At 43.8% G+C, this 16,483-nt stretch overlaps 2 protein-coding genes across 3 annotated transcripts in view; both read right to left on the bottom strand.

Annotated features, from left to right (window-relative positions):
• Positions 1–16,483, bottom strand: part of LOC108083749 (lachesin) — a 128,173-nt gene that overhangs the window by 99,478 nt on the left and 12,212 nt on the right. The window contains exon 2 of one of the 2 annotated variants that reach the window (XM_017179665.3): positions 8,419–8,495. The exons of the other annotated variant lie outside the window; for it this stretch is intronic. The gene's annotated coding sequence lies outside the window, so the exon portion shown is untranslated. The remainder of the gene's footprint in view (positions 1–8,418; positions 8,496–16,483) is intronic. 2 annotated transcript variants of the gene reach the window in all.
• Positions 1,206–2,073, bottom strand: LOC108083751 (uncharacterized). Its single transcript, XM_017179667.3, has 4 exons — positions 1,929–2,073; positions 1,694–1,873; positions 1,446–1,639; positions 1,206–1,382 (listed from the first exon to the last, which is right to left on the bottom strand). Exons 1-4 carry the CDS (start codon positions 1,977–1,979, stop codon positions 1,298–1,300), a joined length of 510 nt encoding a protein of 169 aa, XP_017035156.1. The 5' UTR covers positions 1,980–2,073; the 3' UTR covers positions 1,206–1,297.

Genomic DNA, 16,483 nt, shown 5'->3' with positions numbered 1-16,483 from the left:
TCAAAGTCATCAAATGAAACCAACAGCCATGAGGATGTATGTATATATAGAATTGCAAATATATATTCGGATTCACCGCTCCGGGTGTGAGTCTGTCAGCTAGTTTGCATTCATCAGAGGCAGCGGAAACGGCAGCAGCCATTGACTGACACCGTCCTCCAGTATCATCAACACTCCCCGCATCATCACCATCATCATCGTCGTCGTCATCATACCCATCTCAAAGATTTACATGACAGCTGTTGCAGTTGCCGCTGCGATTCGTTCGCCATTCATTTGCTGGCAGCTCCTGTGATTGCTTGTATTAGTGATTGTCAGTTGGCTAAAAGGAGTGGCTGTCTCTCCGTTTGATTGCCATTGCATCACGTAAATCTCTTATGCTTATGAATATGCGAATATGCATTGCGAATTTCGAATTGCGAATGGCGAATTGTAAATAAAATACCATCCATGTTTGTCGCTGCGTATTGATTGAAGTGTGAGTCCTTCCATTATGCGAGTGCAACTATCATTGGGGCTCTTGAAAGAGCTCTGAGCGCTTTGTGAATTGTCGAAAAGCAATTTATTGATTTCTCGCTGCGCAAATGAATGGCGCCCAAGGCAATCCCCTGCCCCCGAAAATCACCAAACAATCCATGTGCCATTGTGTATGCTGTCGACAGGAGCTTGAGTATTTAGGCTATTAACACGCAAAGGTCGCCGAATAATATTGATTATGACCGCTGGCCAGACGGCGGCCCAAGTCCAAGTCCAAGTCCCACAAACGATAACAAATAACAATAACCAACAATCGGCGCAAAGAGTCCGTCTTTAATTTGGGGCAGGGTTTCGTCTGGGCCATACTTTGGGGTTGGGTTTGTATTTCCAAACTGTGTTGGCTCACCCCGTCTGGCCGTCTGCCAGCCACTCAGCCGTGGAAAACGTTTAAGGGCGAGTTAAAGTCTACTTAAATTATAGCCGAATGGATGCAATTAATTCGATCGTATGTTATTATAGTCAGTTTTCAATAAAGCTTACAAGGATGAATGCTTGATTAATATTCCTTTAATTGCTCAAAGGCCAAAATCGTTTAATTTTAGTAATTTAATATATTTTAAGATAATTTAATCCTTTGGAATTTAAAGCTAAAATTACTAAAGGTAATTTATTGTCTATCGTAGCCTTAGCTTTATTTTCTATTCTAAAGAAAAATAAACCAAATGTAATATAAACAAATATTATCAGAATTTTACTCAATTAAATTATTTTCTCTACACTATTTAACAAGATATGGTATGAATGTCTCTAAAAACTCCTTTCAAGATTTAAAAACGCGTCTTGGTGATCTTTGCTTGTATCCCGTTTCTCTCAACCTCCGCCTCTTTGATGGCTTGGCGTACGACCTGTGGCGTGATTGGTAAATAAAGTCATAATTAAACATTTATATAAGCTTTTCCAACAAATACCACTCGTCCTTGGGCATGAAAGCGTTGCACAGCAATGCGTTTACAATGTGCAGCACGCCAGCTATGATGCCCAAGCAGCTGGACACGAAGAACATGTAGCGGTACTTGTTGCCGCAGTGCGCCACCGTGGCCACCAGCAGGGTAAGGGCAGTGCCTATGCACACCAAGCCGCTAACAAAATTGAACAGCATCGCCTGCGGACAACACCCGTTGGGAACATATCAGCACCGAACTCTGTAAATACGCACAATTGGATCCAGGCCCACGGTGATGAAGAACAGCCGAAACAAAGCGAGAATCACACTCTGCAGGGTGATGGCCGGCAGGAAGCATAGGTAAAGCCACACCGATATCCCGTACTCCTGGCCCAGGACGCAGTGTGTAAACAGTATTTTTATGAGAAAATACAGGGCCACAAGCTCGAGTACCTAATGGACAATAAGTTAATACCATCGAGACCTCAAAGATGCCAATCTCAATCACCGCCGTAAGAACCAGCAACAAAAGGTTCACTATTCGAAATTGCCAAGCCATAAGGTAACAGGAAATTTTTGACAATTCTCTGACACTATAACAAAAGATGTCACAATCGAAAATTGGGGAGAAACGGGCTTATTATTTTTTAAATACTTTTCCATCATTCGTAATCAGGTCTAAATCATGAAAAGCTTTTACTACCAACTAGACTTGGCATAAACGCAGTATCTGTTTATCCACTCGGCAGTCACATTTTATAGCTTTCTGTTGTACCCTTCGGTTTTTATTTGTACTTTTTCTGTTTCGCCTTGTTTTGTTTTGGCCCTGCTAATCTAATTGGCCTCGATAGCGCTTGTTGAGAGAAGTCGTTGCCCCGCCACGCATTTGTTGCTTTGTTTGCACTAATTTCATTACTTGTGGAATGTGGCGATGATTTCATGCAATTTAAAGCCGCATTTTTCAGTGGCAAGGCATTTAGCATTGTACGAGTACCTGGTCGGATCCCGGGATCCAAAAGCCGTCCCATAGAGTCGTTGAGCCGGGCCCTGACCCACTCCAGGCTTTTATAATAATTGCCTGTTGACACGGGATGGCCGGGAGGCAAGTTGGAAGCCACAAGAACGTGAGTTTGGGGTTGGGGCTCGCAGCTCGGACTGGGATCGAGCAATGGGAATGCCGTTGATAAATGAAATTTTCAAAACGTGAACCAACAAAAGGGGACAGAAAACAAACGAAACCAAAAAAACCGAACAGGACTGAAACACAAAACAAGCGGAAAAAGGGGGCGGCAAATATAATTTCATTTGTCCGCCTTCGAAAAGGTGCTCGACCCTCTCCTTTCGTCTCATTTTCTATATCCCAAACGGGGTTAGGTAAAGCGTTGATTGAGCAAAAACACTTCATTTATTAAAAAGTCCCTTCACTGGTCGATACTCTTTCAAGTCAATTGCCAAGGGTTGGGCCAGTCTCCCGGGCGACATAAATTTTGTCAGCTTTGCTGAGACAATTGCATATTAGCCGAACATGACAACGATTCGCCTTTCGTCTTTTTTTTCCATGTGAAAATTCATGGGAAAAATGTTCAAGAGACAAAAACTTTCGACTTGAAAGAGATGCGAAGTGAAGTGAACTCCCCAGAGCAGTCGAAAGGAACTGAAACCGAAAAAGTAGCAGCAGCAGCAGAAGGAAGAGAAATGTTCTCGAATAAACAACAGCGGAAATGTAGGCTATGATTTGCTTACTTGCCAGTGGCACAGGGGCGTGGGGCTGATCCCGCCAGGGGAGTTGGCCCAATGACAAGGGCGGCGTGGCAAAAGTTCCGAGACGCAGAACGGGAGCTGGCAAAACATAAATCAAATGCATGTAAAATTTTGTACTTTCCGCACACATATCCTGATCCTGTGCAAGTGCATTGGGCAGCCCCTGGGCAGGACAGCCCGAGGATTGGGCGGGAAGGACGGCTCGGGGGGCGGCATATTGGTGGCTCTATTGGGGGGCAGCGTACGGCAAGTGTGAGCGGGTGTGCGTTGTGTTTTGTGCACATCCGTTAACTTTGTCATTTTTGCTCATTTCCTTCCGGCATGTGCAAGAAAACTGCACTGGCAGCAGAAGGAGCAGGGCCAGGAGCTAACGGAATGATTCCCAGCAGTGCTCCACTGAGCCGCCGTGCCACTGAGTCACTGAGCCACTGACAAGTCGTAAGCCGTAAGAAACCCAACCGAACAGCAAACACAGGGCTGGCTGGCGAAACAAAAGCAATGCGGAAAGCGGCAATAAGTTGAGGGCATAACTTTCAGTGCCATCAAGAACACACAGTCCAGGAGCGTATGGCTAAAAGGGGATCATATAATATTTTATGGTATAAATGTGGGTATTTTTCAATCAATTTTTAATGCAATTAAAATCACTAGAGACCAAAACTTTGATTGAAACTATCACCAATTATTTTTTTGTTTTCATTTTACTATTTATTTAATTAAAATTCCATTAGCCTACATGTTGTTAATATAATTTCAATGCTTATATATACAGTAACTGATTTAAAATTAGTTTTTTATGCATATTCAATGTTGATAAAGTCAAAAATCGTATTGAAGTTTATGACTACGCCTCTGCCTCGAGCCTGCAGAAGCCCAAAAGGGTGAGAAGCACGAGCATTTTGCATGAAATTAGAGTCGTAAGACACAATAAGAGGCAAGCAAAAAGTCTTGGGTCTATAACTTGCTTGTTGGAATTTAATTATTTTGCAGTTGCTGTTGCCTTTGCTGTTTCGGTGCTGCAACTTGGTCACGGGGGACTTATTTTTTGTACATTACAAGCCACACACCCCGCCGCCCCCTGGCCGGGAATCATGTGCCAAAAATAGCAAAACTTTGCTGCAATTTTCATTCGCATTTATTGTGTTGACATGCTGCCACACTGCGTATACGTATTACGTATCCTTGATGCAGCCAAACAATTTATTTATTTAAGTCGAGTCGTGTTGAGTTGCAGAAGATGGGAGGTGGGTGTCGTGGGGAGGTACATACATACATACATACGTAAAAGGCGAGAAAACTTTTTCCCCCATGTGTTTGTGCTGTTGAGGACTGGAAAATAAAAATATTTGTACACTTTCCGTTGTTTGCAGTGTCTCGCATCCGATTAGATGGCTTTTACTTGGCGGAACAGAAGTTAACATAAGCCCCACACCACCTGCAGTGCCAAGCATATGCATTCAAAGTCAAAGCCACATTAATTAGCATGCTTAGCTGACTTTTATCAAAAACCAATTAAGTCCACACACACAGACTCTCGGCGGGCACAAAGTAAACTTGATAATTAAATGACTCTGTGTGAGTGGCTTTGAGTTCAAAGTTGGCAGCCAGCTAAAACTCTCTGAGCATTGCTTTTTTATTTCTCCTTATTTTCTCTGTGACACATGCGACGGAATGTACTTGAAAAAAAATATAAAAAAATTAAAATATATATGCATAAAGGCCGGAGAGCGAGGGGAACTAGGGGAGCATTAAATAAAAATCACAAATAACATTATTAACGTTAAATTAAACTTTGAAATTTTGTTTGACCCGGCCCCCGGCCAGGAGCGAAGGAGTCAAAGGAGTAACTTTTCAGAGTGAATAAAAGTACATTAAAACAGGAACCGGAAGCGAGAGCAAAAGCTTGTTTATGTTTACCGTAATCTGCGGCTCGCTCTCAAAACATAATCAAAGACTTCAAATAAAGCCGCAGAGTTGGCTGGATCCGGGCTCCAGAATCCTGAATCCTGTGCAGAAGCGGTGGTCGTAATCGAGCATCTTACCTAGCCAAGCCCCCTCTAAGGGTAGTGTGATTTTTACCAGATTTTTTTCCCCCTCCAGCACAGGAGGAGCTTCCGCCCCCACCCGATTTTCCTCGACTTTCTTCTATTTGTCAAGTTGCAAGCGTATGCGTGACACGTAGTAAATTAAATGTGAAACTCTGTAGCAGAGTGTAGCTAACCGAGAGTTTAGTGTTTGTGCGGGTGAGTGTGAGCCCCAGTCGACTTGGAGTGGCTACAAAGAATGCTGTTGAGCAAACGTTGCCGCATAGAAATAGCTATGGCCATGTATGGCCGCATTCCCATTCTCCTGGCCCGGCTATAAATCATCAAAGTTCAACGTTTGCCATTTTGTCTACAATGTGCAAGAGACTGTGTGTGAGTGTGTGTTCGGGTGTTTGTACCCAAATGTGTTTGCTTTGCAATTTCCTTTTATTTATTTAAAGTTCTTTAGCAAACATGGCGCTTATCGCCCCCCGCCCCCCTGCAGCAGTCTCCTCAAAGTCCCCGGCAATGTTCACATCAAGTTTTCTGCCAAAAGTTTTAACAAGTAATCTTTTAATTAAGTGCCAGAGCCATCCTCAGACATCTCCTCAGACACTCTGGCATTCGGCAAATTCCGGGCATCACAATCACCGAATTATGAGCGCAACAGGAAGGGAATGTGCTCGGAAAAAGGCAAACGAAAATCTAATTTGATTAATGGTCAAATGCTAAGCTTAATTAGTGGAAGCAGCGGCAAAAAACGCGCCAAACCAACTGGAATCGGCATTAATGGTTGCCACACAAAATCGGAGGGAATAAGAAATTAAATAAATAGCCACAAAGCAACAACTAATTGCGCCACAAACGACAATGGGAAGGCAGCCAGTGAAAAGGAAATGCGGTGGAAAAACGCGAAAAGGGAACAAAAGTGGAAAGTGGAAATATTTCGCAACTAATAAAAACATTGCGGCGTACTAAATCAACTGGAAAACTGTAAAACACATTGAAACAAAGGTGAGTGCGAAAAGTGGAATGGCAAGGTAACCGGAAAACCAGGTGGAGACGGTGAAAATAAATGAGAAAGATGGTAAATAGTTTTCCCCGGAGGTCCAGCAAGCAGAAATAGTAATAATGGCAACTGCCATTTGACATTAGTTTTCTTTCGCATGAACATTTATTTTTCCTGCGGCCCTAATTAAGGAGATTGTCATGAGTATAATTGCGCCACTTAAGCGAAGCGATTCCATAAAAGAACATTTTCTGTAATATGCATATAATAATGCAAGCTCTTGCAAGCTTAATTTCTTTTGAATTGGTTCTTTTTTTAATCTGAAAATTACTATAATGAAAACTGAATTTAATTTACTGTAGTCACCAAAAATTTAGAAAAGAGAATAGAAGAACATATGGATATTATTTTACAGCGCACAAAACAGTTCACTTTTACAAAAGTTCACTCCTCTGAGTGGACTGTGGACAATTTTTTCTTTTTTTTTTTAATTCCCTGGGACCAGCTCACATTTCATACAATTGCAATTCGGAGTGTACATTGTCGGGAGACTCTTTTTTATCGCCGGGTAATTGGACTCCGCTTTCAATTGCCCGGCTCCCTAAGCGCCTCTTGAGTTCTCAACCTTAATTGCACTTTAGCAACGTTTCGGCTTTGTTTGTGTTTGTGTTTGTGTTTGACCAAATTTCACTACTGCTGCCGTCGGTCCCTCTTGATCTATGGATTGATTGATTGATTGTTTGGCTGATTGTTGTTCGAGTGCCTTGGCCAAAGGGGAAAAATATTTGCATAGATTTAACTAATTGTCGAGGCCAGCTATATATGTATGTATCTCGGGCTTAAAGCAAGTGCATTCCACTTGAGTAAATATTTGCAAATGGATTTTTTACCCCAAACACAGAGACACACACTTTAAGCCCGTTTGTCGGGTTAGCCTGGCTATTAATTACAGCCGTTATTAAGCCCGCCGAGGAAGAGTGAAGAGTTATTTGCAAAATTGACAGCAGATCAAAAGCTAAACGACAATCATAATTAAGTTTCCAGCCAAGCGATTTCAATTAGCTGAAACAACAACAGCAACACTGAGGCCAGAGGTCAGTACCCAGCCAGCCAATCAGCCAGGCTCAAGACCCTTTTGGTCGAGAGTGCAAACAACGAGACGGAAACTTGGTCAAAGTTTAGCGCCAGCTGCCTCTAATTAAAGCTGAAAATCTGGCCAGCGTCTCGACTGAAAAACTAGCGGGGAAGAAGGGACCGACGCTAAGCCACTTTTCCAAGATAAACGACACTTTTGGCCATTTGTTCGGGGCCCCATTCTGAGCGCTTTTTGGCCAACACATATTTGGGGCATTTTCGGGTATACTTTTGAGGCCACATAACATTTCAATTTCCTGGCCATGAATAATGGCAACCGTCCAAAAGCTGCTGCTGGCCAACCAGCACTCGGAAAAACGTAAGCAAACGATTTGGCCTGGCTTTTATGTTTTTATTATAAGGTTTAAGTTTCTATACTGCTGTAAAAAAGTTAAAGTTGAGTGAAGAAAATTAAAGAATATCCTTAAAAAACTATGATACATTATTTTCCCCTGTGCAGTAGTAAATTCCTATTCCCTGAAATGGAATACCTGTACCAGGTTCAGTCAAAACCTTGGGGCCAAGTTTTGCGGCCGCCTAATTGGGACATGGTATCGGTGAGCAATCTGGCATTTTTAAACAATGATAGGGCTTTAGTTTAGAAATCGATTTTCATTTGGTTTTTAGCCCATCATTCAATTAGTTGGGCTGGAACTTCTCGGCTCTCATATCCAGTTTTAAGCGTTGCTGGCATGCCAGTTTATTAAATGATATTCCTTGTTAACTGACAACGCCCTCGCTCAGTCTCAGCATCAGTTTTGGCTTGGCTCACTGACAAGCGAGACATTGACATGAATATTCACTTTTGCGAATTGGATTTGCCGACACTTAATAAAGCTGCATGTTAATATTCGTCCCGACCTCCGCTCACTTGTCACTCATAAAACTCACACCCCAAAAGAGCCACATGTGTGTGTGTGTAATTTCATATTTGTGGTAAATTTTGTACCAACTCAATGCCCATTTAATTTTAAAGCCCTCTCCATTGTGTCGCCCCCGCCGGGCTCTCAAATATTATTGAGCGAAATAATTGATATAAAAAATAAATAAATTATCGAAAATTTAATTACCTGATGGCTATTTGCTTTGGCTGACGTCTGTTTTAATTGGTATCGATGCGACAATGGCGATGACAAGTGCATGTGGCCTAAAAACGACAAGAGGTTAAAATTCCAGCTCAATTATTATTGTTCATATCGTATTAAATAATGCAGACAAAATGTGTGTGTGTAAATGACTGGCGGCACGTTCATATTTTTGAGGTCAAGAAAATTTACAATTCAATCAGCGGCCGTGTCAAAACCGCCAACGACCGAGCTGCCGCATCCGCAATCGCTAAAAATTAATTTCAATTTCATTGCAGCGCCGCCGCGAACCCACGGAGAACTGATGGATGCACAGAGTCCTCCTCATTTCGCGGAGATTGAGGTGGATATGCCCGGCCGCAGTGAGGAAAAAAAAAATCTGAAGCACGGCCAGCTTGTCGGGTCGAGTGAAATATGCAGATCAACTGGGCTGTCAAGGGGCCGAGAGTGCGGTCGGTGTAGAGTGTGGAGGAGTGTGGAGTGTATTTTCAGCAAAAGCCAAACATTTATGAAAATGCAAAAGCGTTTTTAAGGTTTACCCCAGGTAAGCTGCAACAGCAGAAACACCAGCAACACCCCAGACCCCGCCAGCAACTGCACAACGATATTAATGTGAATGGCTCGTTGGCTGGCAAGGGAATAACTCAACTGAAACTGAACTAAACTGGCAGCAGCTGAAGGGGCAGAGCGATGCCAAAAAACAGAGCATGAATTGCGGTTTAAGCATTGAATTATGAATATTTCTTTACCACGACCCCGACCTGGTTTCCTGCACCGCATCGCTGCAGGGGAACATTTATCATCCTGGCAGCCGAGATTCTGATTAAAAGCGAGAAATGTTTCGCAATAATCCCCGGCCCGGTAAACTTATTCACAAAATGCTAAAATCGCGTCTCTCCAAATGTACGCATCAGATTGCAAGGAAATCTATGCCGCGAGTGCCTCGCAGAGTCTTGTGCATTTCCCCGCTCCGCCGAGCCCTTTATTTAGCTGAATGATTACGTATAATGAAGAGCAGGAAATTTTCATTCAATTTTTGGAGCAATTCACTCGCTTCTTATGCTAAATGGCAATGGCATTATATTAATTCGACAAAAGCCGGAAACTTTCGGCCAGAGTCGAGTCTGTTCTGGCCGTCCAAGAGCTCAGCTCAACCCGATACCGGGAACCTCAGTCAACCCAGCCAGCGGCATAATTGGCACAACTTTTGCTCGGTTAGCACGAAAACTCATTTATTTCAGCGCAATCAACATACTATACTGTGTATATATAGGACACTGTCTCACTGTGGGGCGGACAGAAAGTGGAAGTTATAGCAATTAGCGGACCCAACTGAATGGAGCCGAAAGAATTAGGCAACAATCCAGACGCTCGTAGCCAGGCAACGCGGCAAAAAGTCCAGAAAATGGCAACCCAAGCCGATTGAAGGGAGCCTGTCATGAAAGGATATTTATCTTTCACCTAAACAAGACTTTCTTGCTCTATGATAGCCCTATTGCTGTGCATGAAAAAGGTATAAATAGTCCATATTCTAAACAGTTGAGTATTTTTATCAGCAGCATCAAACTAATTAAGCAAATACTTTAGTAATTAGGGCCAAAGTTGACCTTTTCTGACACCATTTAACGTAAAGGAACTATATTTAGAACTAGAAAAGTGTACTTTTAATGATTTTAATGTATGTCGAAAGCAGCATAATTTCAGATAAGTTCACGAGATAATACTGCAGTGTATTTCAGTACCTAAAAGCTGCACTAATTATATTTACCCAGACTTTGTATCTAGTTTTTTAATACAAAACTCATATAAAAATTATTTTTAATAGCAATTACAGTCAGTTTTTAATCCCTTATGATATTATATCCTAATATTAAACTTAAAAAGTTATATTTTAAGGCTCTTTATAAAGTCAGTACACCCAAATTGAACTCTCCACTAATATTTAATATCTCAAATATATCAAGAACAAAGGGGTAATTAGCTGATTGTCCCATTCAGGCCTTTTTAATTCCCCCTTATTCCCCCCGGAACATGTTGCAATTACCAACGGCTGAAAGTGTTCTCACAACATTTTTGGTCTCGCTGAATATTCATATATATTCGAGTGGCTACCTTGTATTGATTTATTGAATTTTATCCTTTTTTATCCAGAAGCCAACTACTGACCGATCCATTTATGGAACTCATTAAAGTCTATTCATTTATTGCCTGTATACGAGCTCCATTTGGCATTGTGTGTGACAGGCTTTTGTTTACTTTCCGATGCTTGGTCTACCGAAAAAATGAGTTTGTCATTTAATTAAGTCGGCAGACAGAAAATAATTTGCGCAATTTATGCACGACGCAAATTTGCATAATGCAGCGTAACAAATCACAAATCAAATGTTTATTAATGCCCAGACATTGGCTAAAACAACCCGAAAGCCATATTAGAAACCCATGCGAGTGTGTGTGAGAGTATTTTCCCCTGTCCCCAACGGCCACCGAGCAATCCATATCAATATCATTTTGCATTTGGCCAAACACGCTTCGCTGGCCTGTCCCCATAAATTATGTGAAAACAACTCAATCAAAATGCAAACTGTCACAGAACAGCAGATCAGAGCAGAGCAGCCGGGAAAAATCCCAAACAAAACATACAAAAAATATATAGTATAAACAAGCAACTGGAAACAAATGAATTAGCCATATCTATGCGCGTGTGAGTGACGGCGTGATAACGCGTTATTACACTATAAAATCATTAATATGGCGGCTCTAATGTCCCGGATATGTAAATGCAGGCCTCCCCCGAACGGAATCGCTGCTCCTGTCACGCGAAACGCTTATAAAAAATATAGACAACGAGCCCAGAAAGGCGGCATTAGCCGCCTATAGTCGGGATCCTTTGACAACGCCTACCATTTGCCGCCATTACCCAACACTTGGGCCATAAAGCCTAGCCAGCTCACCAGCTCACTCGAGTGTGTGTGTGCGAGTGCCAAGGCAACGGAATCTATTAGTTTCCCGGCGAGGCTTGGCGAAAATTCCACTTTCCCTTCCACGGAAGAGGTGGATGGCGAAAGACAACGCACTGAGCGGCGACAAATCCGTAAATTTGATATGCGCAATTTGTTGGCAAACGAGGACCGAGACCGAGACGGAGACGGGGGAGTATACATATATATAACTACCGAACTGAAGCGCCTGGCAACCTGTTGCCTCTAACGCTTGTTACGCACTTTTATGACGCCAGCGGGTGGGACTCACCTCGAGTGGATTGCGTGTGCGTCGCCATCCAACGCCACCAGGCAGGCCAGAAAACAACCTCAAAGTAGACCTCATAAAAGGTAATATGCCACATGACTCGCTGATGGAACCCACTCTCATACAAATTGCAGACTGCTATAACATAATCATCCTGGCGACACACCGGATGGGTTGCTTCGCAGTTCGTATTCGGCAAACAATTTGCGAAAGGGAAGTTGGAGGGGAAATTTAAAAACTAACACGAAAATATTTCAAGTTTCTTGCAAGGAATAAAAGTAATTTAAATGTAATATTTAAATTCAATAAAATTTAAATTTCCAAAGTATGAATCGGAACCAGGACTTGCATCCTTAGTCCAGTTCGGATCTCACATTTCAAGTTTTGCAATTTGTTTAGAAAATGCGATTTGTTCTTTTAATATTTTGTGCCATCCCACATTTGATATGCAGAGAAAAGGAGGAGCATAAGTTCGGCCAAGGCCCCGATATACTTATAGTTTATACTTGGGAAAATCTCAGGGCAAGACAAAAGTAGCCAACTTAACTTTGAAACTTTCTTTTTTAGCCGTTTCTGTTGCAGCTTTGGCATTTCTTATGCAGCTGATTGCATTTGGCCACGGGCAAAAAAGAAGGCAACAGCAACGGGGACTGCAACTGCTATTGCTACTACTGCCGTTGCTGATACTGCAATTGAATTTTATAACAAACAATTTTACGCTTTAAGCACACTAGACCTGGCTTTTGTTGTAGCTACCAATGAGGCTGCTGCCTTGAAGTGCCCAGAGTGCGTCATTGACTTTGCCTTTGGCCAAAGGCACTTCTCTACTTTTTTCTATTTATCGTTATTTACCATTAGCCGACTCTCATCCCTTGCAGGCCGCCTTCAAGGACCTGGACTTGGCTCGGACTCTGTAACGACCACAATAAGCATTCAGCGCTGACTTCCCTGCCTTCCATTGGCCTCTGTTTCCTGCGGCTTCCTTTGCAGCCTTGAGTGTAATCGTGGCCCGCAAGCATGCACAAAGTTTAATAGAAAAATGGGGGAATAAAAACAAAATCAATTCACCTACCCGGGCAATTAGGGAAAAGGGAGTTATAAAAGTTCAAACTTATGCAAATGGTCCTTAGTAAATTAAGTTTTGGCCAAGGAAGCTCTGGTGAAAGAGTTCTTAAGCTATATGATTGAGCCTGTGACTTTATCAAATTTAATGCTTTAAGATTAAGTCATTGCTCAAAATCTAATTCCCTCTCCCAGCTCTCCAACTGATTTACTTACCATTATAAATATTTCGTGTAGATTTATCACATAAGCATTTTTCGCAGGCCATAAGCACTTCTTGGCCCCGAGAATGATGACAAAGTTTGCACGCCCTCTGCTCCAGCTTTTCTGTTCCGACCCACTTCTAATCCCATTCCCAGCCCCAAGTGTATAATTATTCTATCTGTCGCATATGCATGAGATCAGCTATAAGGCAGCACTCGCGCGTCCTGCCCTTCGTCTCCGTTGCCATCGCCATCTCCGTCTTAGTCCTTCTGGCAGGCTCTGTATATGTATTCATATGCGTATGCCGAAACTTCCTTGCCCTCCCACTCCGCTGCTTCATTAGCAACTTTGTGCGTATTCATTAGGAAGCAGCAACAGGGGGCTCTGTGCCCCAAGAACCCCTCCTGCTCGGAGGCCCACAGCTGCGACTGGTTGATAAAAGATTTATGCGAGCAATGATAACCCGACAAAACGCCCACTACCATAGACATACTGCCTGTCCTGGATAAATAAACCAGAAAAAATGAAGGGAAAACAAAAAATTTGAGAAACCAGAAAACGTAAATTTCTATGGCAAAAAGTCTCAAGTCGAGGAGGCCGAAAAAAAAAGGGAAAATACAAAAATTAAAGCACATAAAGGCAGCTGCTTGATTTGGCATTCAGCACAAAAAGCGACGCCGTCAGCTGGGGCTTCGCCATGCAAAGCCAGTCTGTCTGACTGAGTTCCCTCGAAAGAGGGAAGCTTTAGACCCACTTGTGGCCCCCTCGAAAGCCAGCCCCAGTCGCTGTGTAACCGCAACTTGTTTCAGGAAATGTTTTTGGCAAAATGTTTGGTAACTCGACGGCGGCTCTTTCACATGTTCATAAATTAAAATGCCGCAAATCAAATTCACATAAGGCTTCAAAACACTCAAACGCCCGGCTCAAAGTCCCGGCAAAACTGACGGACACAGAGGCGGCGAAAGCTGAATGGGAGGAGGGAGAGAAGCCGGGTGTGGAGGACCAAAAGAAGCGAGGCAATCCTTGAACATTGTCTAAACCAAAAAACCCAAAAACTGGCGCGCCGCTGCATGTTAAATTATGTTCACACTTTTGTGGGCTCAGCTCTACTGGCCGGACCCAAAAAAGCACGAATCCGGACCCGGACACGGGCCACGGAGTCCGGGTTCCCGGCTCCCGACTAAGGGCTCCTACTTGATCCTCCCGCCGCAGGGCTGTCGAGCGGAGTCCATATGGGTGGGCGTGGCCATGGGCGTGGTGGGTGGTTTGCATGTGCGGTTTTTATGCTGGCCAACCACTTAATCTCCTTTCGGTTTATGCCGCTTCTGCCGCGCTGTCTTGCTTCGTTTTTCAAGTGAAATTTATTATATTTTAATCACTCCCCGGGGACTTGTTGTAGCAGTTAAAGCGTATTTTTAACTTCTTTCTTCGCACAGTTCATTCCTTGGGCCGCGCGAACGCCTCGGAAATATTAACGAAATTGCCTCCGGCCGAGAAGTGTGTGTAGGGCTTTAAATTGCTTTAAGCCTGGCCAACGCCAAACAGACGCAAGCCCGTCATATTTCTTGTTTCACCCAGACCCAGACCCCTTTTCGGGTGTTTATGGTCGTTCTGGCAAAGGCAAAACGGCGAAAGGCGAACGGCAACGCGGCGTATACGCAACTTTCGCAATGTGCCTGCCACCCCGGAACGCACTTAATCATTTTGATTGTCGTAAATGGCGCATTTTTAGTGCGTCGCAGCTCGTTTCTGCGGTTGCCGAAAAAGGAAACAGTTTCAGCTCATTAGTGATTCATTTATTTATGCTGGCCATTACTTAAGTTATTATTATATGATTAGGCGAAAGTGTGGCTGGCTCATTTATTATGCATCAGTCGAAAGGCCAAAGAGCAAGTCGAGACCCGTAAACGGAGCTGACTCGAGGCACTACCCAACTGTCAAGTACACTGAACATCGATCGACTTGGACAGCTATTAGACATAATCACGGCCGATTCACACAAAGCCCACTGGGGTGGAGAACGGGCCAAGTGCATGGGGAGGGCTGAAGGATTGCGAGTGCCGGAGCGAGTGCCGGAATGAATGCCTGCATGCCTGAGTTGGGGCAGACGGGCAACTTCCGGGCGGCAAGGAATGACGGAGCCAGGGCTAAATGGCAAGGCAAAGGCAAATCACGGCCGAGGAAGGCACACACACAGACACAATAAAAAACCGTCAAGCCACAGGGATGTATTGATTTTGCCTTTCGGGGCCAACTACGTACATGGCCAAAAACGTGAACAAAGACAAAAATCAAAGCCGCATGCAGAACGCAGCCTGCGGCCTCAAGGCGCTCTCCTTCTTGTTCATCCTGTATCCTGCTCTCTCCACTCTCCGGCCTCCCTTCCCCGGCTGTCTTCTCATCCTATCTCACTTTCTGCCTCTATCGGCGATGACTCCTTTGCTGGAGCGTTAACGAGCAGTTTGATGGCTCGAGGAGCAGCAAGATACTTTCTGGCACGCAGAGAAAAAGGACATACCCAACGAAAGGGAAGAGGTATTCTTTAAAGACAAGGTTTCTCATGTGTAATCTATGTACCCTTTATAAAAATAAATTCTCAGTTTTCTGATTGATTCAAGACGATATATTTGAATATTAAAATCTTTGACATAACTTCTTTGTAAACTACCAGGTAAAGTACTAGAACTCGATATTTTCTCCCTCTGCAGTCTTCACTCAGTACCAGCTTAAATTGCCCTGCCAACAGTCGGCTTTAAGCTTAAATTTAGACACACGGCTTGGCCAACTGTCCCACCCTGACCCCTCATAGATCAACGGCACTTGTTGGCCAGTTTTTTCCGCCGTTTCTGCACTTTTTCTCAGCCTGCTCATCGGGCTTTTTTTTATCGTCCGCTGGTTTCATCGTGTTGTGTTGCCAGCAGTGTGCAAATGTCGTAACGGGCAAAGCGCAGCCACAAAGCGAAAAATAACGTTGCCTCACTTCGGTCGCACGCCACATGATGCACGTTGACTTTGACGGCTCGCTCCTAGAGCTCGCTCGGCCCATAGCTGCCACATGCAATGGCTACAGCAGTGGCAGTGGCAACAATGCATTCTACACGGACGCGATTCGATTCGGTTCGATTCAATTCGGCTCGGTTTTTCGGGGTCGTCCTTGCAACAGCAGCAGCATTCTGCGCTCTGCGTTCTGCGGTGGGCCTAGAAAAAAAGTGGCGAACAATTCTATTGATTGACAGTTTGGCAAAACGCACGGGCCAACAAAAGCAAAATGCGAAGCCAAAAAGTGTAGAGCCGCAGGCGTTACCGTTGCGGATGTGCGCTTAAAAACGTTGCTAGCACCGTGAAAAAATGCTTCCCCATTGATTTGTTATGCAGAAAGGTGCAGGCCTGGCCAGAGGCGTCGGCTTGGCTGTGGCGGGGAATGGGGGTTAGATGCGATTCCGTGCTGAAATTCTTTAAATTGTTGCCGGCAACTAATTGACTTGATTGGCGGTGCGTGATTCCCAGGGAATAGAAATACTCGCAGCTGAATTTCTAG

Source organism: Drosophila kikkawai, chromosome 3R (assembly GCF_030179895.1).
Source record: "Drosophila kikkawai strain 14028-0561.14 chromosome 3R, DkikHiC1v2, whole genome shotgun sequence".
In the NCBI taxonomy this organism is placed as follows: Eukaryota; Metazoa; Arthropoda; class Insecta; order Diptera; family Drosophilidae; genus Drosophila; species Drosophila kikkawai.
The sequence above is the reverse complement of the archived record's forward strand: the minus strand, read 5'-3'. Positions and strand labels throughout refer to the sequence as shown.

Coding starts and splice junctions, on each gene's coding strand:
- LOC108083751 (XM_017179667.3), bottom strand. CDS start 1,979: ATGGCTTGGCAATTTCGAATAGTGAACCTTTTGTTGCTGGTTCTTACG. Junction 1,874..1,928: donor TGTTGCTGGTTCTTACGGCG/GTGATTGAGATT, acceptor ATTGTCCATTAG/GTACTCGAGCTTGTGGCCCT. Junction 1,383..1,445: donor TTCATGCCCAAGGACGAGTG/GTATTTGTTGGA, acceptor ATCACGCCACAG/GTCGTACGCCAAGCCATCAA.